Consider the following 24,338-nt stretch of genomic DNA (forward strand, 5'->3'; position numbering starts at 1 on the left):
TATTCCTGCCGAAATCCTTGAGGGCGCATTCAGCTAGATCCATGGCAACCTCTTTAGTATTTCTGTCGAGGTATTCCATGGACGATATTTGTGCTGCAAGACACTTGGCTAATCCTCATACTTTTATTACTCATTATAAAGTTGATCTGGTCTCTAGAGGTGGAGTAGTCTTCTGCTCAACAGTACTCAGGAATATCCTTTCTGGGAGTCACTCGGGATTCAGGTAGCTGGGGATGCTTTCCCACATGTTGAGAAATGAATGAAAAATTGACATCATCAGATGAAGAAGTTATGTACTCACCATAATGTTCCATCTGTGTTTTCCAATTTCCTTATTCCTCAACTTCCTCCCTCCAACCCCTTACCTTTCTTGCTTATGACTTCTGGAAGAATGAGAAGGTACTGCGAGAACCAAAGTTCCTACTTTGAGCTCCAGATAGTGATTTCTCATGTAATCAATATTTTTTACATTGTTATTTATCAGTAAAAAGCAGCAAACAAGATCTCAGGCTTGGAGGGGGACTAGACCATTATGAGTGAGGGAGGAGCTTGAGTTTGCAGTAGCCACGAGCTGTAAAAATTAGCCGAGTCTGATCCAAGGATCTGATCTAAACCCACATGTTGAGGAAGAACGAAAATAGACAACACAGATGGAACATTATAGTGAGTACATAACTTCTTTTTATTGGAGAAGATGAACTAAAACTATAGGTCCCATAATAGGGTGCTGTCTTTGTAGAGTAAGTAGCACAATAAAACATACCTGTTGCTCCAGTTTTCTCCTAAAAGGAGAAACCATGCGTTAATGATCCCCTCTTCAAGTAAAGGGAATGATGGCTTGGGTCACAGGAAATTAAATGTTGTGAATGTGATTGTGGTAGAAAAATCTGAGCTGGATTATTTTGTCTTTATCATTGAAGATGTGAAGGCATGTGGGGCAGGAGCCTGTTGAATATTTTGTGATGGTGAGAATTTATTGTATCCATACTTCTTGTTCAGTCTTGGTGTGGGTGTTACAGGCGTAGTAGTGAATTAAAGAAATATAGTTCCACACAAGAAGTTGTTTCTGGGAATTCTGGCACAAAGACATATACTATAAAAAATGTATTGTTCATAGGGTAGAAAGAGACAAGTATGTAGTTGCATAACAGTAGTAAATATGAAAGAGTTTAGAGTATATGTTTGTTGGCAGAATGAGCTTCTTTTTTCCTGGTTCTAAATGCCAGTGTTGTTCAGAGGATATTAATGGAAGGGGAAAGTGACTGAACCGTTTTGTGCTGGTTATGTCTGAACTCAGGACTGAAAGTATGGTGTAGGGCTCAGGGATTGCAAAAGTGAGGTGAGCTGTCTTTTTTGTGCTTATGTGTTTAAAAAATTATACTTGCTATTAAATACATATCTGTCGTAATGCCTTGCTTACAGTGGACTGTGGGGATATGTTTTAAAACTGGGAGCAAAATGCATAATTAAGTGTTTTAGCTTTGCTACGCTGCTGTAAGTCAAATTTGAGTAACAGAAAAGTCAGCGGATGTTCTAAGTGTTTCACTGTTGCAGTCATCACATTTGGGTTATCTGCCTGCAGGTAGCCCTCAGCCGGCCTGAATACCCGAGTCTTGGATTCCTGCATCGGATGCTGTCTCTGCTTCTATGACGTCAGGTCATCAGGAGTATAAAACATGCAGCCAATGCCATTTTATCATTCTTTCTTGCCGCGTAGTGCCCGAAGCAGAAGCAGTTCGCAAGTGCCAGTCAGCCTACTCTTGAAATTTTCGTTTTCGAGTTTTAGAAACAAAGTCCTCAAAAAAGCTAAGTACCCCATTGGGGATCCTTTTACTTGCTCTTAACCGATGTCAGTAAAAGTTAACAATTGCCATTACCTGTGGAAAGCAAATACCTCATAAAGATTTTAATTCGTAATGCATTCCTTGCTTATGCCCAGACCACGACGTCCCTTGCTGTCGGTTTTGTGCCTTGTTCAACCTCCGAACTATTCGTCGTCGGGCTATATTTGCAGCAAATTATTTTGAAACTTGGTACAACTATCCAGAAATGGCTTCGGTAAGCCATTCAACTACCGATATTCAAAAAATAGTAAGGATAAAGACAGAGACAGACCGCATCGGTCCAAAACTGCCAACAACGTTTCTGTTAAGCTAATCGCCAGTCCGCCGGTACTTAGGCGCTATTGCAGCCCCTGATACCCGCTATGTCAGATTTGCAGGCCTCTACTGAGACCCATTCGGAGTCCGGTATCCCACGAGATGCTTCTTCGACTATGGAACCTGTGGATGTCTCTAACTTGGATGGTTCCGGAGCCGCTGTGCAGGCACCGGCTTCTGAGGGAGTATTCAGGCCTACAGACTTGCATGTTAAACCGACGCCATCTTCTTCATCCAGGCCTAAAACTCACAGCACACCTAGAAAAAAGACATCCAAACCGCATGGTCAGGCCCATAAAAATGCTTAGAATGGCTGAAGACCTTATTACCTTAATTAGGGGAAGCCAGCCTTCCCCCTCTAAGAGACCTAGAACTGATTTTCCTTCTGATTCTTCTGATCAGGAATCTGATATTTCTGTTTCTTCTGATTTCCAAGATTTGCCCTTATCTTCCTATGAGGATTCTGATGCAGAGGATTCCACTCCCTCTGCTTCACCTCCAGAAGATTTTTCTTTTGGTGAAATCTTGCATACTCATAGGGAGCATTTCTGCTGGGAAAGCTAGGATTACTCTGACTCCAAAAAGAGGCTTAGGGAATTCTTACTCCTTCCTCAACACAGGCCTTTAGCTATCCCTCCTGTTCTGGACATTGTCGATGATGCTTTCTGGGAATCTAGCCTTTCCCCAGACACCTTACCTCCAGCTCCCAGTAAACCTGGCAGGTACCTGACTCTCACAAGTTCCTCTTCAAGAATCCTACTGCAGATCCAGAGACCATTTCACAAGGACCAAAGGGCATTAAGGCTAGTGCTGCCAGAAATCCTACCCCTTCTGATAGAGATTGTAGAGCCTTGGACAGATGGGGTAAGCAGGTATACATGTCTGCTTCTTTGGCCATTAGGGCTTTAAATTGCCAGTTTCATATGTTAAAGTACCAGCAGCATATTATGGGACTACTTAAACAGAAAATTATGTTAATCCCTGACTGTGCTGAACGCAAAGAATTATAGGATTTAATGCATTCTGCAGAACAAGTTGGTAAACATACTTTGCAATGTGGTTTTGACTCTAGCAGCATCTTGCAGGGCTACTGTCACTGGGTCTGTACTTAAAAGGCATGCTTGGCTTAAGGAGCAAACTTGCCAGATCATGTTAAAACTAAATTACTGGATGCTCCCTTAAACCAAGACCGCCTGTTTGGCAACAAAGCATAAGTCCCCAAAAAGATGGAGGAAAAAGCTAAATCTATGCAAACTGTTAAAGAATTCCTGCAAGTACAGCCTTCCAGATTTAGTAGGCATTGGCCTTCAAATAATTGGTCCTTTCCAGTCTCTTCCAGGCCCTCTCAGTCCAAACCCAGGAACAGCAAACCACCTAGGTTACAGTCTCAGGCTACGCACAGGCCTAAGCAGTGGGGGGCTCCCACTTCCAAAGCAGGGAGTAGTAAGGCACCCCCATATGTAAAAATGGCACAATGAATTGACCTCAACTCTTCCAAGCCCTGCTCAACTGCCTGCTCCCTTAGGAGGAAAGCTCACCCTGCATGCAAAAAACTGGGAACTCATTACCCAAGACAAATGGGTTTTGAATATAGTTTCCCAAGGATATAGATTCTACTTCCACACCCTACCAACCCCAAATGGTTGGCCAGACCTACCCCCAAATCAGTGGGCAGAGGCCCAACAGCAGGTTCTCTCTCTTCTAAGTATCAGGGCTATTCAACCTGTCCCAGCAGAAGAAAGGGGGCAAGGTTTTTATTCAAGACTTTTCCTGGTACCCAGAAAAGCCAGCTCCTGGTGTCCTATCCTGGACCTCTCTATTCTAAACACCTTTTTGGTAATTCCAAAATTCAAAATGCTAACACTTCAACAGCTGCTTCCTATGGTAGGCAAAGATGCCCGGTTGGCAACCTTTAAGGAAGCTTACCTGCACATTCCAATAAGGAAATCTTGCAGGAAATACCTACGCTTCAGTGCAGGTTCCATGCACTATCAGTTCTCTGCACTTCCCTTTGGCTTATCTACTGCCCCCAGGGTATTCACAAAGTGTCTAGCTCCAGCCATTGCATTTTGCAGGCAGAGAAATATTCAAATATACCCATACTTGGACAATTGTCTGATTCAGGCAGAAAGCCAGGACTTGCTTTTAAAACATCTGGCATTCGTAAAGAAACGTCTAACCTCACTGGGGTACACCATAAACGAAAAGAAATCTCACCTAGTACCCTGCCAACAGATTGTATTCCTGGGAGCAAGCTTGAACACAATTTCCCAGATGGCTTTCCTCAGAAACAAGTTTATTTGACAACCTACTTCAAACAACTGGCCACAAAGACCCAGCTCTCTGCAAGGAAAATTCTGCAAGCCCTGGGGTTCATGGCCTCTTGCATTCTACTAATTCCATATGCAAGACTGCATATGAGGAAACTACAGTGGTATCTAAAAAGTCTATGGTGTCAACATTCTCAGGACCTGGAATCAATGATTCCTATCATTCCTTGTATAAAGACAGAGTTCCTTTGGTGGGCAGAGACCTGCTACCACAACAAGGGGCTCCCTTTCACTCTACCCCCCTGCCACCCAAACCCTAAGAACAGACGCATCAGTCTATGCATGGGGGGTTCATTTGGCAGGGCAGTGCATTCAGGGAAAATGGAACCAGAGACAGATACACCTGCATATCAACCAAAAAGAAATGTTAGCTGTACAGAATTCCCTGACAGTCTTCAAAGACCACATTCTTCCAGGACAATTATTGGTAAAGACCGACAACACCACAGTTATGTGGTACGTAAACAAGCAGGGGGGGGGGACCCACTCGTACCCTCTCTGCAGACTAGCCTTGGCTCTGTGGAACACAGCCTTGAGCTACCAAGTGCACCTATAGGCTCAGTTCCTACCAGGCAAGCTAAATTCTCTGGCAGATGACCTAAGCAGAAATCTCATGGACCCACACGAATGGAAACTGCAACCAAAAATATTCAACCTCTTGAAGAACAAATGGGGGACTCCAGAGATAGACCTGTTTGCCTCCCCTCAGATCTACCAATTGGACAAATTCTGCACAAGGACTTCCCACAGTCAAGCTTGGAAAGTGGATGCCCTGTCCTTTACCTGGGAAAGCCTCTCAGTTTATGCCTTTCCCCCTCTGCCTGTCCTCTCGAAGGTTCTGCTAAAGATCAAACAGGGCAAGCCAAGGACAGTACTGATTGCACCAGACTGGCCACGCCAACACTGGTACCCCCTCTTGCGCAGCATGACACTGCTGGAACCATGGCACCTGCCTCAGACCCCTTCCCTGCTGTCCCAGCAGGCAGGCCAGATTCTGCACCCTCAGCTTCAAACCCTGAACCTTGCAGCCTGGCTAAATCCTTGAACTCTCCAATAGCATCCCTCAGTAAGCAGGTGCTAGATGTCATTCTGGAGGCAAGGAGGCCTAGTACTAGAAAATTCTATGCTGAAAAGTGGAAAAGAAACCGTTCCTGTAGCCAGACTCAGGGGATGGGCACAACGGTGCCCAGCTTACCTCATATACTTCAGTGCTCAACAGAAAATGCTCCACAAGAGCCTATCCTTCTTGTCAATTAAAATTCATGCCTCTGCCATTTCAGCACATTATAATACTGAACCACCCCTCTTCTCTCACCCCCTGCTAAAGCAATTCCTCAGAGGGGCCAAAAATTGAAGACCCCCCCCCCAGGAGAGCCCCTACTCCAGCCTGGGACCTTAACATTGTATTGGAAAAGCTCACTCTCCCTCCTTTTGAGCCAGCTGCAACTGCAGAGTTGAAATTGCTTTCTTGGAAAACAGCCTTCCTTCTAGCCATCACTTCAGCAAGAATAGTGTCTGAATTACAGGCCCTCATGGCAGTGGAGCCCTTCATTATCTTCCATGCAGACAGGGTTTCCCTCAGGACCAATCCTTCCTTTATGCCCAAGGTGGTGTCTAGTGTGGCTCTTAATCAGTCCATTCATTTGCCTACGTTTTTCCTGAATCCACAAGACAAAGGAGAACGAGTACTGCACTCTTTGGATGTGCATAGACAACTTAGATTTTATTTGGACAGGACTAAGCCTCAATCTGAACAGCTGCTAGTTGGCTTTGTTGCAGGGACAGAGGGGAAGGCCATTTCAAAGCAAACCATTTCTAAATGGATAGCCCATTGCATTAATTTCTGCTATAAGCACCATGGAAAACCTACACCACAGGGGATAAGATCACATTCCACCAGGGCTGCATCTACCTCTACAGCTCTTCTCAGAGGTGTCCCTACCAGGGACATCCTAGAAGCTGCTACTTGGAGCTCTGTACATACCTTCACCATGCATTACCACATGCCTATTTTTTCTAAATCCAGAACTGGTTTTGCCACTGCAGTCTTGCAAGGCTTAATAGCTGGCCCTAATGCTCTCTAACTTCTTCCTCCCTTCCTTAGCTTTGGGAATCAACCCAAATGTGATGACTGCAGCAGTGAAACATGAAGAACATAGTACAGTTGTGTACACTTACCATAAATGTAGATGTTCGAGTGTATTCACTGTTGCAGTTCTGGTTACCCTCCCTCCAGCCCCAACTTCTCTTGGCTCTACCTTTCCTTCTTCTTTGGTGTATTTAAACTTTCTGGTGTATGTGCTTTTTGATGGAGGGGTACCATAACATATAATTGCTTCCCATTGTGGGGGCACCTGACATCTGGGGTAAGAAAAACTGATGTAATGGCATCGGCTGCATGTTTTATACCCCTGACGACCTGTCGTCATGGAAGAAGAGACAGCATCCGACGCAGGAATCCAAGACTCTGGTATTCAGGCCGGCTGAGGGCTACCTGCAGGCAGATAACCCAAATGTAATGACTGCAACAGTGAATACACTCTAATATCAACTTTTATGGTAAGTGTACACAACTGTACTTTCTGTAGAAATGAAGAACAAAAATTATTCCAATGTTTTGTTTGTATTCTTAAAACTTATTCCCTCTTGTGGAACTTCAGAACTTTGTCACTCTTAGGCACTGCCTAGACTAAGTTATATCCTCACAGTTCAAACAAATGTTCATGTTTTTAGAACCATAAAAGTAACTTAACAGAATGTAAATGGTAATATGTTGAGTGCAAACTTATTTTCAATGGCAACCATTAGAGTCTAGGTCTAAAACAGAATTTTTTTATGTCACAGTAAGTGCAGCAAATTTAATTTTGTAATGATTTGCAAACTGCTTATACTTCAGTAACAAGTGAAATTAAATGCATACCATCAGTATCATTTTTTCACTTGGCTTTCAGCTTTCATATGAGGCCGAACAATTCTAAGATGTTTGATTTAGAGATATTTAAAGAAATATGAAAAATAATGAGAATAATTACTGTATGAAGAACACTTGATGTCTTAGCTGAACTAAAAAGTGGGCTGTCAGTCCGTTTGTGTGGTCTGTCATAAGCTTTAAGATTGTCTTTTCACAGCCTGTATGCAAACATGTAAATAGGAATAGACAATATTAGATGCTCAAGTGCTACTTTGTTGAACCTAGAAAATCATCTGGCTGTGCCACTGGAGTTAATGCACTAAGTGACATTTGTGTCTTTTGTAGGTTGTTAATGGATTAATGGAGCGCCCAGACTGGGAAAAAGCCATAAAAACTTCACTAGGGATCCTTCCTTGTGGTTCTGGAAATGCTTTGGCTGGGGCTGTTAATTTCAATAGTGGGTAAGAGAAGTGTTGCTGCTTTGATGTTACAGTTCGATACTATCTATAAGTAGAGTTGTTACTATCTAAACTCACATGTTTACAAATTTTTGCAAGAACCATTGTCAGAGCATCAGAGATGACCCAGTGGGAAGGACTAGAACTGTTTTGGCATACTTGATCAAATGCGCAATGACACACACGTCTTTAATAATATTATCATTTTTTATAATGCAGTCCATTTGTGCAAATCAGATTTTCTGCCGACTGGTTGAAAATAAGATTACATTAAAGTTGTTACTGTAAGGTGGAATCTGATATCGTAACAGATGGGTTACAGATCGATCATAGAGTTCGACTCTGCCATTACTAATGTCGTGACAACCAAAGAAGCTCTTGGACACTCCCGTTACCCACTATGCATCTCTTCCATTTCCCTCAGATATCGTTTGCCACTCCATGAAAGGCATGGACTTTCCTTAGAGCTCTGGGATTGTCAGGTCGTAGTGCTTTGAATTGCTTTAAATTACTGCCTTTTCTTATTCCCTCTCAGTTTTCCATGTCTTACTGTTGACCTGTTTCTCCCCTTGTTCAAATAATTTTCATATTTCCTTGGTAACTGCCTTTTAGTAGGTTACTTGTTTTTCCCCTCTCTCTTCTCTTCTAACTTATTCCACCTTTTAGTGCCTACCTTCTTGTCATGTTGGGCAAACATAAGAAGCCTGCTGGCTTTAAAAAATGCTCTAAAAGCAGGCATAAAGATTCACACGATTTATGTGTGTATTGCTTAGGGCATTTACACTTACAGGAGAACTGCTGTATTTGTCATTCTTTCATCCACACTGTGTTTGTTGAAAGAAGGAATAAACTGATCTTAAAAGGGCCGTATCCCTCTGCCAGGAGAACTGCTATATTTGTCATTCTTTCAACCACACTGTGTTTGTTGAAAGAAGGAATAAACTGATCTTAAAAGGGCTGTATCCCTCTGCCTTTGAAAAGACCATTTCTGCTTCCCCAGTAAAATCGGCTTCTAAGTCTGCTGAATCCAGTCCTGCTTCTTCCCTGTCTGTAGAAGCTGGTGATGAGGGCAAGAAGAGGCCTTCATCATCTTCATCGGATACCTCTGAGCTGAAGACAAAAATTTCAAAACTTGCAGGTACAGATCTGTCGGGGCCTTCCACACCGACAACTGCCAAGTTAAATCTGGTATCTTCGACTCCGGAATCATATGTCAAAGATGGGCTGAATCCATTTGTGTCGGATCCAAAGACGAGTGCCTTTTAGCTCATTATGACTCTTCCTTGGACCAGGTACTCTCCAACTTTTGACCCTGTACCTCTCAGAAGTACCATCCTCCTTTTTGTCTAGACCGGGATCCCCTTATGGCTCCTCTTTTCATTCAACTAGGGGCCTTACTGAGGGTGACATTGAGCGTTTGATGCAGAAGATTCTGTGGGCACAGGCCATAACTAAGTTATCCTCGGCTCTGATTCACTTGGCTCCAGGGCTTCTTGAGTCTATACTACTCCCATTCTGGATTCTCCTCCAACTTCAGGACAAGTTTCAGAGCCCTCTGATTGGATGTGCCTGGTACCCTTCAGGTTGGATCAGAGAACATCTTAGAATCAGGCCTTTGCTCTGAGCTTTTTGCTTTTATCAGATCCGGAGAGGTCCCAGTGCAATAGTGACCCTTGCAGTCCTCGAGAGAGTTTGACTCCCAGATTGTCAGAGCAGTTGATGCATTTCGGGCTTCTGCACAGGTGAGCTCAGCTCTGGCTTCTACCCAGGGTGAACTGTCTTCCGGGTTGGAAGAGTGCTCATCTCACAAGCATATCTTGTCAGGGCCAGAGCCCTCTTTCGCTCAGGAGCAGTCAGCCTTTGGGACTTTGGAGAGGATGATAGCTGCCACTACAACTAAAAGGGTGCATCTCCCCTTTCGGATCTTCAGTCCAGTCAGGATTCCGTATGTACCGCTTCCGACCAGGAAGCTCCACTGGGACAGCGGGACTTTCAAGCATGAGGATGTCCAGCTGGGTCCCCCTGTCTCTTCAGATACCTTTTCAGAATCTCCCACTGAAGAAGTTCCTCAGAAGAGACTTTGTAAGAGGAAACCTTTGGACTCCACCGAGAAGTCTGCCACTGAAGACTATGACCTCTATAAAGAAGGAGCCCCACGGTCACCTCCCGAGGACATTATCCTTTGGGGAGAGTTTAGAAATATTGAAACAGAGAGGCAGCTGGCAATCCAGTATTCCTTCTCCTGAGGAGTCTGTGTACCTGGCAGCTTTTGGTTCTCACCCATCCTTCTCCTGGGTTCATAGATTCATAGGTTGGTACTAGGCTATCTGCCCTAGGGCCTGTGCAAGCCTAGCCATAACAATTCCCTAGATATTTCTTCGCACAATATTTACTTCTCTGGACCCCTGTCTAGCAGGGCGACTGACATGATCCCCGGGGTGAATTTCCTATCTCCCATCCAATCATCAAGGTTCCTTTTGAAGAGGGCCAATGAGGCGCTCTGCTTGACATGTATGGGCAGTCTATTCCAGAGTATGGGGAGTCTCTGGATCAGGAACCTATCCCTCCAGCATGTTTTGTTCATTGTGATGACAAGGTTTACATCCCTGGAGCGTGTGGCTCTGAGGGATTGGGATTTCTTTAAGTGGAGCATGTCAAACAGCTCAGGGTTTGACATAGCCTTGTATGTTAAGCAGAGATCGCCTCTGAGTAGACGATATGCCACAGAGTATAGCTGGAGTTATTTTAGACAGTCAGCATGTGGCATCTGCTTTAGGCCTGTGATTCTTTTAGTGAGGTATTTCTGTGGCCTTTCCAGCTGTTGCAGATGTCTTGTGAGGTACATACCAAATGGGGCATTATACTCTATAATAGGTCTATGAGAGATGAGTACAGTGGGACAATGACGTCCTTTTTTCTGGATGAAAAGCCCTTAGTGATGAAGTGTACCACATAGGATTTCCTGACTGTTGTGGCGATATGCTTATTGAAAGTGAGACCACTGTCCACCTGTGTCCCTAAGTCTCTCATCACATTTTCGATGTTTAGTGTCCTGCCACCTATGTGGTAATTCATGGGTACATGTTTTTTTCCATAGAGGATAACTGTACATTTCTTGGCATTAAGCTTGAGCCCATGGCTCTGGCACCAGGCATCTGTTTCTGTAAGGCCCTTTTGTAGAATATCCACATCATTTGGGGGTTCAATAATGGCTCCCAGTTTGCAGTCATCTGCAAACTTTGTTAGCCAGAGTCCCTTAATGTTGGCCTGTACTTCATAGAAATAGATGCCAAACAAGAGTACCACTTGTCACTTGTCTGGAGCTGGATTTGGAGTCTGCTACTTTTACAGTCTGGGTTCTGTCAGTATGCCAGTTGGCAACCCATCGAGCAACAAAGGGATTTATGCCCAGCTTAGTAAGTTTATCTATGATTCCAGAGTGGGGGATGGTGTTGAAGGCCTTGGCAAGGTCCAGATAGGCTGTGTAGACCGCCTTACCCTCGTCCACAGCTCAGGAGACTGATTCGAAGAAGTCAGTCAGATTCAGGAGACAAGATCAGCCCTTCACAAACCCAAACTGGGTGGGGTCCAGTGTTTGAAGGTCTTTGTTTATAAGTTTCATGATAATGCATTCCATGCCCTTGCAGATCAGGCTTGTCAGACTGATGGGACGGTAGTTCCCGGGATCCAAGGTTACAAGGAGATCTGGTGACTCAGCTCACCAATGAGCTTATAGGTGTGATCTCTCAGTGGGCATGGGAGACCCCAGATTCCATTGAGTTGGTTCCCCGGAGACCAAACAAGATAATTACAGCTCTTTCAGATAAAGCCTCCTGGACTAACTATGATGTAGTAGATGCATGGTTGTGGCAGCAGTGACCAAAAAGGAACTCTCGGATGAGATTTCTACTCTCCACCCTTTTAATAAAGATTCTAGGATGATGGATAGATGTGGGAAGCGTGTTTGTTCTTCAGTGACATTTGCCTTGTGATCGCTGAACTGTCTTTCTCCTTTTACCAGGTTACAAGGGGATCTGATTAAGGAGCTGTCCGATACCCTGGAAGGTGCAGTAGCTGAAGGGGTGTGTCAAACGGTATCTTCCCAGATAGCGACCTTGCACTCTATAGTTAACTCTTTCATGTGGCTTATTGCACACACAGCCAAGGGGACGAGTAATGCATCAGGTTCTGGCATCACTATGAGGAGGCATGCCTGGGTGCGCCTGTGTGACTTTGCCGAGCCCTTTAAGTCTTCCTTTGTCAATGCCCCATTTGATGGTTCCTCTCTTTTTGGACCAAAAGTTAGATACCTTTCCAGGTGTGAGAACGAAGGTAAGACTCACTCTGCCCTAGGCATACGTTTTTCTGCTCCCCAGAGACCCTACTCTAAAGGTCAGAGAGGAAGCAGGAAGATGTGGTTCCAAAAATCTCAAGTTCTTACCAGAACACACATGGCGATTTTTCCCTCAGAGGCAGAGTAGGGAACAATAATAATGGAAGACGCCGTCCTCACAGCAGAGGAGGCCCGCAGAACCAGGGCTCCAGAGAACCCTTTTTTGGGAAACCCTTCCAGCACTCCCGAAGGGATGCCCAATTGTCCATCTCTGAAGGCAATTGGGGCTCATCTATCTCTGCACTGGAGAGCCTGGCAAATGATAACTTCCGATACATGGGTGCAGAGGATAATATCCACTGGGTACCAAATTTGCTTCTTTCCACATCTGCCTCCCAACAAGAAAATCCCAGACGTTCCACCAAGTCAAAAAGATCAAGCAGTCACGCAAATTCAAAAACTGCTAGAAAAAAGTCATCCAAAAGGTCCCCCCAGACCAGAGAGGATTCGGAACTTACTTAAGATTCTTTTAGGGGGACTAGAAACCGATTCTGGATCTCAGCAAGCTAAACAAGTCAGTATGACGAAGATGGTTCCGAATGGTCACGGTTCAGGTTCATACTTCCATCCTTGGAGAAGGACAATTGGATGTGCTCAGTGGATCTTAAAGACGCATACTACAACATAAAGATGGACAGGCCCTCCAGAAGATACCAACGCTTCAGTAGGGAACCAGTCATTTCCATTTCAGAGTACTTCCCTTTGGTCTCACCACAGCCCCCAATGTGTTCACTAAATGTATGGCAGTGGTTGTGGCCTGAGAAGGTAAGGATTCCGGGTGTTTCCTTATTTAGATGACTGGCTCATTTCCGCCCGGACCAGGCATCTACTGTTAAACACGCGGGATGCAGTTCTTCAACTTTGTGCACAATTGGGCGTCATAGTAAACTATCAAAAATCATGCATGAAACCAATGCAGACCTTGGAGTTCATTGGCGTGATTTTGGACACTACTCAGATGCTTGCTAAAATTCCAGCCTCGAGAGTATTAATGATCAGATGACAAACAGGTTACTTCAGAGTCAGAAGGTAGCAGCACGTCATGTTCTTCAGGCATTGGGGTAAATGGCTGCTCCAGTAGTCCTAATCCCGTTAGCAGGATTCCATATGAGGATTCTACAGCGACTTGTAGCTGCCCAGTGGTTGATTCTTCTTCATTCCATGTTCCACCAGATTCTGATAACCAGCACATGCAAACGATCCCTCGTATGGAGGATACAGTCAGACCAGTTGTTGCAAAGCTGACCCTTTGTTCCCCCACAGTCACAGGCCACAGTGACCGTAGATGCCTCCTGGATGGGGGGGGGGGTATTATTTGGGGAGAACAGGCCAAGGAACCTGGTCTGCAAATGAGGCGAATCCACACATCAATGTCCTGGAAATGAGAGCTGTGCTCCTAGTAGCGCAAGCTTTCCAATCTATTCTTCCTGTAGGGACAGTTGCAATTCACTCAGACAGCATGGCAGTGGGTCTGGTACATAAACAAGCAAGGGGGAACCAATCTTATCCTCTATGTAGAGAAGCCCTCAGAGTGTGGCAATAGGCGATCTCCTCCAACCACTTTCTTATACCAATGCACATTCCAGGGGAAGTCGAACATGATTGCAGACAAGTTGAGCAGATCTATTCTCATGCCTCATGAGTAGCCCCTCAACCAAAAGGTTAAGGATGACATTTTCCACAGATGGGGCCAGCCTTGTTGCAACCTTTTTGTCCCCCCCCCCCCCTACACAACAAATGCAGCAACTGTTTTGCCCTGATCCCCCCCCCCCCACAGGGGGAGTCCCCGAGGGATGCTCTCACTCACAATTGGCTCCTGGTCTACTTTATGCCTTTTCCCCCTTCCCATTGATTTCAAAGTTCATTCAGAAAGCGAGTAGGTTGAAGAGAACACTAATCCTAATTGCCCTGTTCTGGCCTCGTCAGATTTGGTTTCCCATTCTCTGGCCTCACCTTCAGAAGAAGCCCTGGATTCTGAAAAGCTTTCAAGAGCTACTGTTTCACCCAGCAGGGATGATTCATCCAAACCTCTACATTCTCAAGCTGATGGCTTGATTTCTCCAGTTCCTTTAACTGCCAGACAACCCATGTATGTTCTTCATGTTTCACTGCTGCAGTCATTACATTTGGGTAATCTACTGGCAGGTTGCCCTCAGTCGGCCTGATTAACACAGTCTTGGGTCCTGTGTCGGTTGCTGTCCCTTCCATGACGTCAGGGGTATAAAACATGCAGCCGACGCCATTACATCAGTCATTCTTGCCGCGCGGTGCCCGAAGCAGAAGCAGTTCTCAAGTGCCGGTCGGCCGACTCCTGAAATTTTCATTTTAGAGTTTCAAAACTGAAGTCTTCAACTAAAAGCTAAGTACCCCATTGTGGAAACTTTTTCTTGCTCCTTACCAATGTCAGTAAAAGTTAGTAATTGCATTACTTGTGGGAAGCAAATACCTTATAAGGACTTTCATTTGTACTGTATTCCTTGCCTAGGCCCTGACCACAACATACCTTGCTGTCGATTTTCTGCTAAATGTACTCAACGCACTATTAAACATCGGTATATTTTTGCTTCTAAATATTTTGGCTCATGATTTAGTTATCCAGAAATGTCGTTGGTTAGCAATCAGACTACTAGAATACCTAAAAAATGCAAAGAAAAAGACACAGACAGACCGTTGAGGTCCAAAACTGACGACAACGCTTCTCCTAAGCCAGTCACCACTTCGCCGATACTCAGTGAGGCGCTTTCGCAGCCCCTGATACCCGCTACTTCTGATTCGCAGGCCTGTACTGAGACCCATTTGGAGTCCGGTATGTCGCAAGATGCTTCAATTATGGAACCCGTGGATGTCTCTACCTTAGATGGGTCCAGAGCTGCTGTTCAGGCACCAACTTCTGAGAGTGTTTTCAGGCCTAAAGATTTGTATATTAAACCGACGCCATCTTCAAAACTAAGGCCAAAATCTAAGTCTATGTCTAAAAAAAATGACGCCTGGGCCACGTGCAGGCCCCTATGCCTAAAAAAACAAATGATCAAAATGGCTGAAGATTTAATTACTCTGATCAGGGGTAGTCAACCCCCTCCTCCTAATATTCTATTTCTTCTGACTCTTCTAATGAACAGGATTTGTCTATACCTAATTATGAAGACTCTGATGCAGAAGATTCCATTCCTTCTGCTTCTCCCCCTGAGGATTTTTCCTTTGGGGAAACTTTACATACCTTAAGGGAACATTTCCACTGGGAAAGTCAGGATTTCTCTGAATCTAAAAAGAGACTTGGGGATTTCCTTCTTCTTCCTCAGCATAGGACTTTGGCTATACCTCCTGTTCTAGACATTGTTGATGATGTTTTTCAAGAATCTAGTATGGCTCCTGATTCTCTGCCTCCGGCTCCTTGTAAGCCAGACAGATACTGCAGGGTTCCTGACGCCCACAAATTCCTTTTCAAAAATCCTATTGCAGATCCTGAAACCATTTCTCAGGGTCCCAAGGGCATTAAGGCCTCTACTGCTAAAAATCCTACCCCTTCTGATAGGCTCCAGGGCACTGGATAGATGGGGTAAGAAGGTTTACACTTCTGCAACCTTAGCAATCAGGGCTTTAAACTGTCAATTTTATGTGCTTAAATATCAACAGCATATCATGGGACTGCTTTAACAGAAAATGTTAATTTCTGACTGTATGGAAAATAAAAAAATACAGGATTTATTGCATTCAGCTGAACAAGTTGGAAAACATACTTTGCAATGTGGTTTTGGTTCTTTGGAAGCCTCTTGCAGGGCTGCTGTAACTGGGTCTGTACTAAGAAGGCATGCTTGGCTCAAAGAGCAAACTCTGCCTGATCATGTTAAAGCAAAATTGTTGTATGCTCCTTTACAACAGGACCGCCTCTTTGGTAATAAGGCCGAAGAAGTTTTAAAAAAGATGGAAGATAAAGCTAAATCTATGCAAACTGTGAAAGATTTCTTACAAGTGCAACCTCCAAGATTTAGTAGGCACTGACCTACTAAGAACTGGTCCTTTCCAGTCCCTTCTAGAGCCACTCAAGTCAAACCCAGTCATTCCAAAGGCTCCAGGTTTCAGTCACAAGGGACTTTTAGAACAAAGCAATGGGGTGCCTCCACCTCCAAATCTGGAAACAACAAGGCACCTCCCTATGGTAAACAGTCTCAATGACTTCCCTCTACACTCACCAAGCATTTACCTTTTAGCCGCCCCTTTGGGGAGAAAACTGGCACTTCAGACACGAAGCTGGCAACTGATAACCCAGGACAAATGGGTTTTAAATATAGTATCCCAGGGATACAGATTTCATTTCCACACGTTGCCAATCCCAAACGAATAACCAGACCAGTCCCCCAAATCAGTGGGCAGAGGCCCAGAAACGAGTTCTGTCCCTCATGAACATGGGGGCTATTCAACCAGTACCAGAAGAGGAAAAGGGACAAGGCTTTTCCTGGTACCCAGAAAAGACAAATCATGGCATCCAATTCTGGACTTATCTACTGTAAACACATTCTGGGCATTCCAAAATTCAAGATGCTGACTCTTCAACAGCTACTTCCTATGCTAGGCAAAGATGCCTGGTTAGTAATTCTACACTTAAAAGAGGCTTACCTGCATATCCCAATCAGGGAATCTTGCAAGAGATACCTCCGCTTCAAAGCAGACTACTTGCATTACCAGTTCTTTGCACTGCCCTTTGGCTTATCTGCTGCGCCCAGGGTCTTCACAAAGTGCCTGGCTCCAGTAATTGCATTTTGCAGGCAAAGAAATATTCAAATATATCCATACCTGGACAATTGTCTAATTCAAGCAGAAAACAAGGACATTCTTCTACAGCATCTGGCATTTGTAAAAAGGGTTCTAACTTGTCTAGGGTACACCATAAGCGAAAAGAAATCACAACTGGTACCCTCTCAAAAAATTGCATTCCTGGGTGCAAGCTTGAATACAACTGCCCAGATGGCTTACCTTACGCCAGAAAAACAAATTCAATTGGCGACTTACTTCAGACAGGTGGTCGCAAAAACCCTGCTATCTGCAAGGCAAATTCTGCAAGCCTTGGGGTTCATGGCCTCCTGAATTCTTCTAATGCCATATGCAAGACTGCATATGAGGAAACTTCAGTGGTACTTAAAAAGTTTATGGAGTCAACATTGTTACAGCCTAGAAACAATGATTGCTATAATACCATGCCTGCAACTAGAGTTCCTATGGTGGGCAGAGGCCTGCCACCAAAACAAGGGACTGCCGTTCACTCCACCCCTGCCACCCATACCCTAACTACAGACGCATCAGACTATGCTTGGGGGGCTCATCTGGCAGGGAAGTGCATTCAGGGCAAATGGACCCCAAATCAAGTGCACCTTCGTATCAATCAGAAAGAGATGCTAGCTGTACAGAATGCACTGACAGCCTTCAAGGACTACCTTCATCCAGGACAATTAATGATAGACCGACAACACCACAGTTATGTGGTACATAAACAAGCAGGGAGGGTACACATTCCTACCCCCTTTGCAGACTAGCCATGGCATTGTGGAACACGGCCTTAACATACCAAATACAACTACAAGCTCAATTCCTGCCAGGAAAGCTGAATACTCTGGCAGACAAACTAAGCAGAAATCTCATGGACCCGGACGAATGGAAACTGGAACCACAGATTTTCAACATGTTGACACGCAAATGGGGGAGTCCAGACATAGATCTTTTCGCCTCACCCCAGAACCATCAGTTGGACAAATTCTGCACAAGAACTCATCACAAAAAAGCTTGGAAAGTGGATGCTCTATCATTCAGCTGGAAAAAGCTATCAGTCTATGCTTTTCCCCCTCTGCCTCTGCTCCCCAAAATTCTACTAAAAGTAAGACAGGACAAACCAAAAATGATTCTGATTGCTCCAAACTGGCCTCACCAACACTGGTACCCACTCCTGCTAAATGTGTCGCACCTTCCTCCGTGGCACCTGCTTCAGACACCTTACTCACTGTCTCAGCAGAAAACCAAATTCTGCACACTCAGCTCCAAACTTTGACTCTTGCAGTGTGGCTATTCACCTAAATTCACCCTTAGCATCCCTCAGCAAATCTATGATGGATGTCATTTTGGAGGCGAGAAGGCCTAGAACTATAACATCTTATGCTGACAAATGGAAAAGATTCTGTGCCTGGAACCAATCACAAGGAATAAGCACAGCAGTGCCCAATATTCCTCAGATTTCACAATACTTAACTGAGATGCTTCACGAGGGCCTGTCCTTTTCTTCCATAAAAATCCATGCCTCTGCCATTTCAGCTCATTACAACACAAATCCTCCCCTCTTCACTCATCCTCTGCTAAAGCAGTATTTCGGAGGGGCCAAAAGCTTAAGACCTCCCAGGAGAGCTCCAACCCCTGCCTGGGACCTCAATTTTGTATTGGAAAAACTCACTCTCTCTCCTTTCGAGCCAGCTGCTACTGCAGACTTAAAATTTCTCTCTTGGAAAACAGCTTTCCTTTTAGCAGTCACTTCAGCTAGAAGGATTTCTGAATTACAGGCTCTTATGGCATTGGAGCCTTTCATTATTTTTCATGCGGACAGGGTGTCTCTCAGGACCAATCCATCCTTCATGCCTAAGGTGGTATCCACTGTGGCTCTTAATTGGACCATTCATTTGCCAACTTTCTTTCCCAATCCACAGAACAAGGGGGAGCAGATCCTGCATTCATTGGATGTACACAGACAACTTAGATTTTACTTAAACGGGACAAAATCTCTAAGAAAATCTGAACAACTACTGGTGGCATTTGCTGCAGGGGCAGAGGGAAAGGCTATTTCAAAGCAGACTATTTCCAGATGGATAAGCCATTGTATTAATTTCTGCTATATGCACCATGGTAAAACTATCCCCCTGGAGATCAGATCTCATTCCACCAGGGCTGCATCTACTTCTACAGCCTTTCTCAGAGGTGTTCCTACCAGAGACATTCTAGAAGCTCCTACCTGGAGCTCAGTCCATACGTTCACCAAACAATTACCATTTATCTTTCTTCTCTAAATCCAGAGCTGGCATTGCCACTGCTGTCCTGCAGGGCCTTATAGCTGGTCCTAATACTGTATAAATCCATCCTCCCGACTGCAACAGTGAAACATGAAGAACATAGTACAGTTGTGTACACTTACCATAAATGTAGATGTTAGAGTGTATTCACTGTTGCAGTCCTGGTTACCCACCCTCCAGCCCCGTTTTTCTCTTACTATACCTCTACTTTCTTCTACTATGCTTAAAAGCATTTCTGGTGTATTTGCTTTTGTTTGGAGGTATATATTTTTTGTGTTTTAATTTATATATACATATATATATATATATATATATATATATATATATATATATATATATATATATATATATTTTGCTCCCCATTTGGGGGGCACCTGACATCTGGGGCAAGAAAAACTGATGTAATGACATCGGCTGCATGTTTTATACCCCTGACGGCCTGACATCATAGAAGAAGGGACAGCAACCGACACAGGACCCAAGACTTTGTTAATCAGGCCGACTGAGGGCAACCTGCCAGCAGATTACCCAACGTGTAATGACTGCAACAGTGAATACACTCGAACATCTACATTTATGGTAAGAGTGTACACAACTGTACTTTTCCTCTCCAGTCGAACATTTTGTCGTCTTATAAATTATCTGTCTAGAAACTGTACAAAAGTAAATGGAAGAGGTTTGTAATTTGGGTGCAACAGCATAATGTAGATCCTGTTACAGCTCCTGCTCACTTTGTTTTGGATTCCCTGGCTTAGCTTTTTAATGACGGAGCATCTGCCTCTGCAGTTAAAAGCTCAATTAGCAACAGTTTCATTTTTACATGTTGGAGAGAATAACTTGTCATTAATTTCCCACAAACTTACAGGGATCCCTCTTGCCCATGGGACCTCAATTTAGTGCTACATTCTATTGTGCAACCACCCTTTAAACCTGCAGCCACCTGTAATATTAAGATGTTCTTTGTGTTTCACTGTTGCAATCATTACATTTGGGTAATCTGCTGGCAGGTTGCCCTCAGTCGGCCTGATCAACAAGGTTTTGGGTCCTGCGTCGGTTGCTGTCCCTTCTTCCATGACGTCAGGGGTATAAAACATGCAGCCGATGCCATTACATTAGTCTTTCTTGCCGTGCGGTGCCCGAAGCAGAAGCAGTTCGCAACTGCCAGTTGGCCGACTCCTGAAATTTTCGTTTTCAAGTTTCAAAACCGAAGTCTTCAAATTAAAGCTAACGTTTGGGAAAGTTTTTCTTGCTCCTTACCGATGTCAGTAAAAGTTAATAATTGCATTACTTGTGGAAAGCAAGTAGCTCATAAAGATTTTCATTTGTACTGTATTCCTTGCCTAGGCCCTGACCACGATATACCTTGCTGTCAGTTTTGTGCTTTATTTAATCAGCGCACTATCCGTCGTCGGTACATTTTTGCCTCTAAATATTTTGGCGCTCGGTTTAATTATCCAGAAATGATGTCGGTTAGCCATCCGACTACCGGAATTCCGAAAAAATGCACAGAAAGACAGAGACAGGCCGTCGAGGTCCAAAACTGCCGACAACGCTTCTCCTAAGCCAGTCGGCCGGTACTTAGTGAGGAGCTTTCGCAGCCCCTGATACCTGCTACTTCTGACTCGCAGGCCTTTACTGAGACCCATTCGGAGTCCCGGAATATGCCGCGAGATGCTTCACCTATGGAACCCGCAGATGTCTCTACCTTGGATGGGTCCGGAGCTGCTGTGCAGGCACCGGCTTTTGAGGGTGTATTCAGGCCTACAGACTTGCATATTAAACAGACTCCACCTTCTATACTAAGGCCTAAATCTCGATCTGTGTCTATAAAACCGATGCCCAGGCTACATGTTCAGCTCCCTATGCCTAAAAAACAAATGATCAAAATGTCTGAAGATCTTATTACTCTAATCAGGGGTAGTCAACCCCCCTCCCCTTCTAAGAGGCCTAGGGCTGAGCTTGACTATGAATCTTCTGATCAGGATTCTGTTTCTTCTAATTCTTCCAATGATATGGATTTGTCCATACCTACTTATGAGGATACCGATGCAGAGGATTCCATTCCCTCTTTTTTTAGGGAAACTTTACATACCTTAAGTGAGCATTTCCACTGGGAAAGTCAGGAATTTTCTGAATCTAAAATGAGATGTAGGGATTTCCTTCTGCCGCAGCAGAGGCCTTTGGCTATACCTCCTGTACTAGACATTGTTGTGTTTTCGGAATCCAGTATGGCCCGACTCCCTGCCTCCGGCACCTAGTAAACCTGACAGATACTACAGGGTTCCTGAGTCCCACAAGTTCCTTTTTAAAAATCCTGTTGCGGATTTCCCAGAGACCCAAGGGCATTAAGGCTTCTACTGCTAAAAATCCTACCCCTTCTGATAGAGACTCCAGGGTGCTGGATAGATGGGGTAAAAAGGTTTATACATCTGCAACCTTGGCAATCAGGGCTTTAAACTGCCAATTTCATGTGTTAAGATATCAACAGCATATTATTGGACTGCTTAAACAGAAAATGATGTTGATTTCTGACTGTGGAAAATAAAGATTTACAGGATTTATTGCATTCTGCTGAACAAGTTGGAAAACATACTTTGCAATGTGGTTTTGATTCTTTAGAGGCCTCTTGCAGGGCTGCTGTTACTGGGTCTGTGCTTAGAAGGCATGCTTGGCTTAAGGAGCAATCTCTGCCTGATCATGTTAATGCAAAATTGTTGGATGCTCCTTTAAATCAGGACCGCCTGTTTGGCAATAAGGCTGAAGAAGTTCTAAAAAAGATGGACGATAATGGTAAATCTATGCAAACTGTAAAAGATTTCTTACAAGTGCAACCTCCAAGATTTAGTAGGCACAGGCCTACTAAGAATTGGTCCTTTCCAGCTCCTTCCAAATCCACTCAAGCTAAACCCAGACACACCAAAAGCACCACGTTTCAGTCCCAAGGGATTCTCAGGACTAAGCAATGGGGGCCTCCACTTCCAAATCTGGAAATAACAAGACACCCCCCTATGGTAAACAGTTTCAATGACTTTCCTTTAAAATTACCAAGCACTTACCTTTTAGCCGCCCTTTTGGGGGGAATGATTGCTCTTCATGCAAAAAACTGGGAACTCATAACCCAGGACAAATGGATTTTAAATAGTGTCCCAGGGATACAGATTTCATTTCCACATGTTGCCAACACCAAACGGGTGGCCAGACCTGCCCCCAAATCAGTGGGCAGAGGCTCAGAAACAAGTACTTTCCCTCTTAAACATGAGGGCTATTCAACTAGTACCAGAAGAGGAAAAGGGACAAGGTTTCTATTCCAGGCTCTTCCTGGTACCCAGAAAAGACAAATCATGACATCCAATTCTGGACCTGTCTACTCTAAACACCTTTCTGGATATTCCAAAATTCGAAATGACACTTCACCATTTACTTCCTATGCTAGGCAAAGATGTCTGGTTGGCAACTCTAGATTTAAAAGAAGCTTACCTGCATATCCCAATCAGGGAATCTTGCAGAAGATACCTACGCTTCAAAGCAGGCTACTTGCATTATCAGTTCTCTACACTGCCCTTTGGCTTGTCTACTGCACCCAGGGTATTCACAAAGTGCCTTGGTCCAGTAATTGCATTTTGTAGGCAAAGAAATATTAAAATATATCCATACCTGGAAGATTGTCTTAATTCAGGCAGAAAGCCAGGCCATACTTCTAAATCATCTGGCATTTGTAAAAAGGGTTCTAACTTGTCTAGGGTACACCATAAACAAAAAGAAATCACAACTGGTACCCTCTCAACAGATTACATTCCTGGGTGCATGCTTAAATACAACTGCCAGGATGGCTTTCCTCATGCCAGAAAAGCAAATTCATTTGGTAACTTACTTCAAACAAGTGGCCACAAAAACCCTGCTATCTGCAAGACAGATACTGCAAGCCTTGTGGTTCATGGCCTCCTGCATTCTTCTTATTCCATATGCAAGACTGCATATGAGGAAACTTCAGTGGTACTTAAAAAGTCTATGGAGTCAACATTGTCACAGCCTGGAAACAATGATTCCTATCATACCTTGCCTACGCCTGGCGTTCCTATGGTGGGCAGAGGCCTGCCACCAAAACAAAGGACTGCCATTCACACTACCCCCTGCCGCCCAAACCCTAACTACAGATGCATCAGACTATGCATGGGGGGCTCACCTGGCAGGGAAGTGCATTCAGGGCAAATGGAACCAAAATCAAATGCACCTACATATCAATCAAAAAGAAATGTTAGCTGTACAGAATGCTCTGACAGCCTTCAAGGACTACAGTCATCCAGGACAACTAATGGTAAAGACAGACAACACCACGGTTATGTGGTACATTAACAAGCAGGGGGGGTCCACATTCCTACCCCCTCTACAGACTAGCCATGGCATTGTGGAACTCTGCCTTGAGCTACCAAGTGCAACTACAAGCTCAATTCCTGCCAGGAAAACTGAATACACTGGCAGATGGACTAAGCAGAAATCTCATGGACCCACACGGGTGGAAACTGGAACCATGGATTTTCAACATGTTGGCAAGCAAATGGGGGAGCCCAGACATAGATCTATTTGCCTCCCCCCAGAACTACCAGTTGGACAAAAAAGCCTGGAAAGTGGATGCTCTGTCCTTCGGCTGGAAAAAACTATCAGTGTATGCCTTTACCCCTCTGCCTCTGCTCTCCAAAGTTCTGCTAAAAGTCAACAGGACAAACCAAAAATGATTTTGATTGCTCCAGACTGGCCACGCCAACACTGGTACCCACTCCGTCACAATGTGTCACAAATATCTCCATGGCACCTGCCTCAGACACCTTCCTTACTCTCTCAGCAGGAGAACCAAATTCTGCACCCTCAGCTCCCAACATTGAACCTTGCAGCTTGGCTAATCACTTAAATTCACCCTTAGCATCCTTCAGCAAACCTGTGATGGATGTCATCTTGGAGGCGAGAAGACCTAGTACTAGAAAATCTTATGCTGACAAATGGAAAAGATTCTGTGCCTGGAACCAATCTTTAGGGATGAGCACAGCAG

The 24,338-nt window shown here is 44.4% G+C and overlaps 1 protein-coding gene across 1 annotated transcript in view; it reads left to right on the top strand.

Moving 5' to 3' along the window:
• SPHK2 (sphingosine kinase 2) overlaps positions 1-24,338 on the top strand; it is a 602,609-nt gene that overhangs the window by 471,022 nt on the left and 107,249 nt on the right. The window contains exon 5 of the mRNA XM_044081371.1: positions 7,746-7,861. Within this exon, the coding sequence (XP_043937306.1) occupies positions 7,746-7,861 (116 nt within the window). The remainder of the gene's footprint in view (positions 1-7,745; positions 7,862-24,338) is intronic.

Source organism: Protopterus annectens, chromosome 1.part1 (assembly GCF_019279795.1).
Source record: "Protopterus annectens isolate FY-2018-M chromosome 1.part1, PAN1.0, whole genome shotgun sequence".
Taxonomy (NCBI): domain Eukaryota; kingdom Metazoa; phylum Chordata; order Ceratodontiformes; family Protopteridae; genus Protopterus; species Protopterus annectens.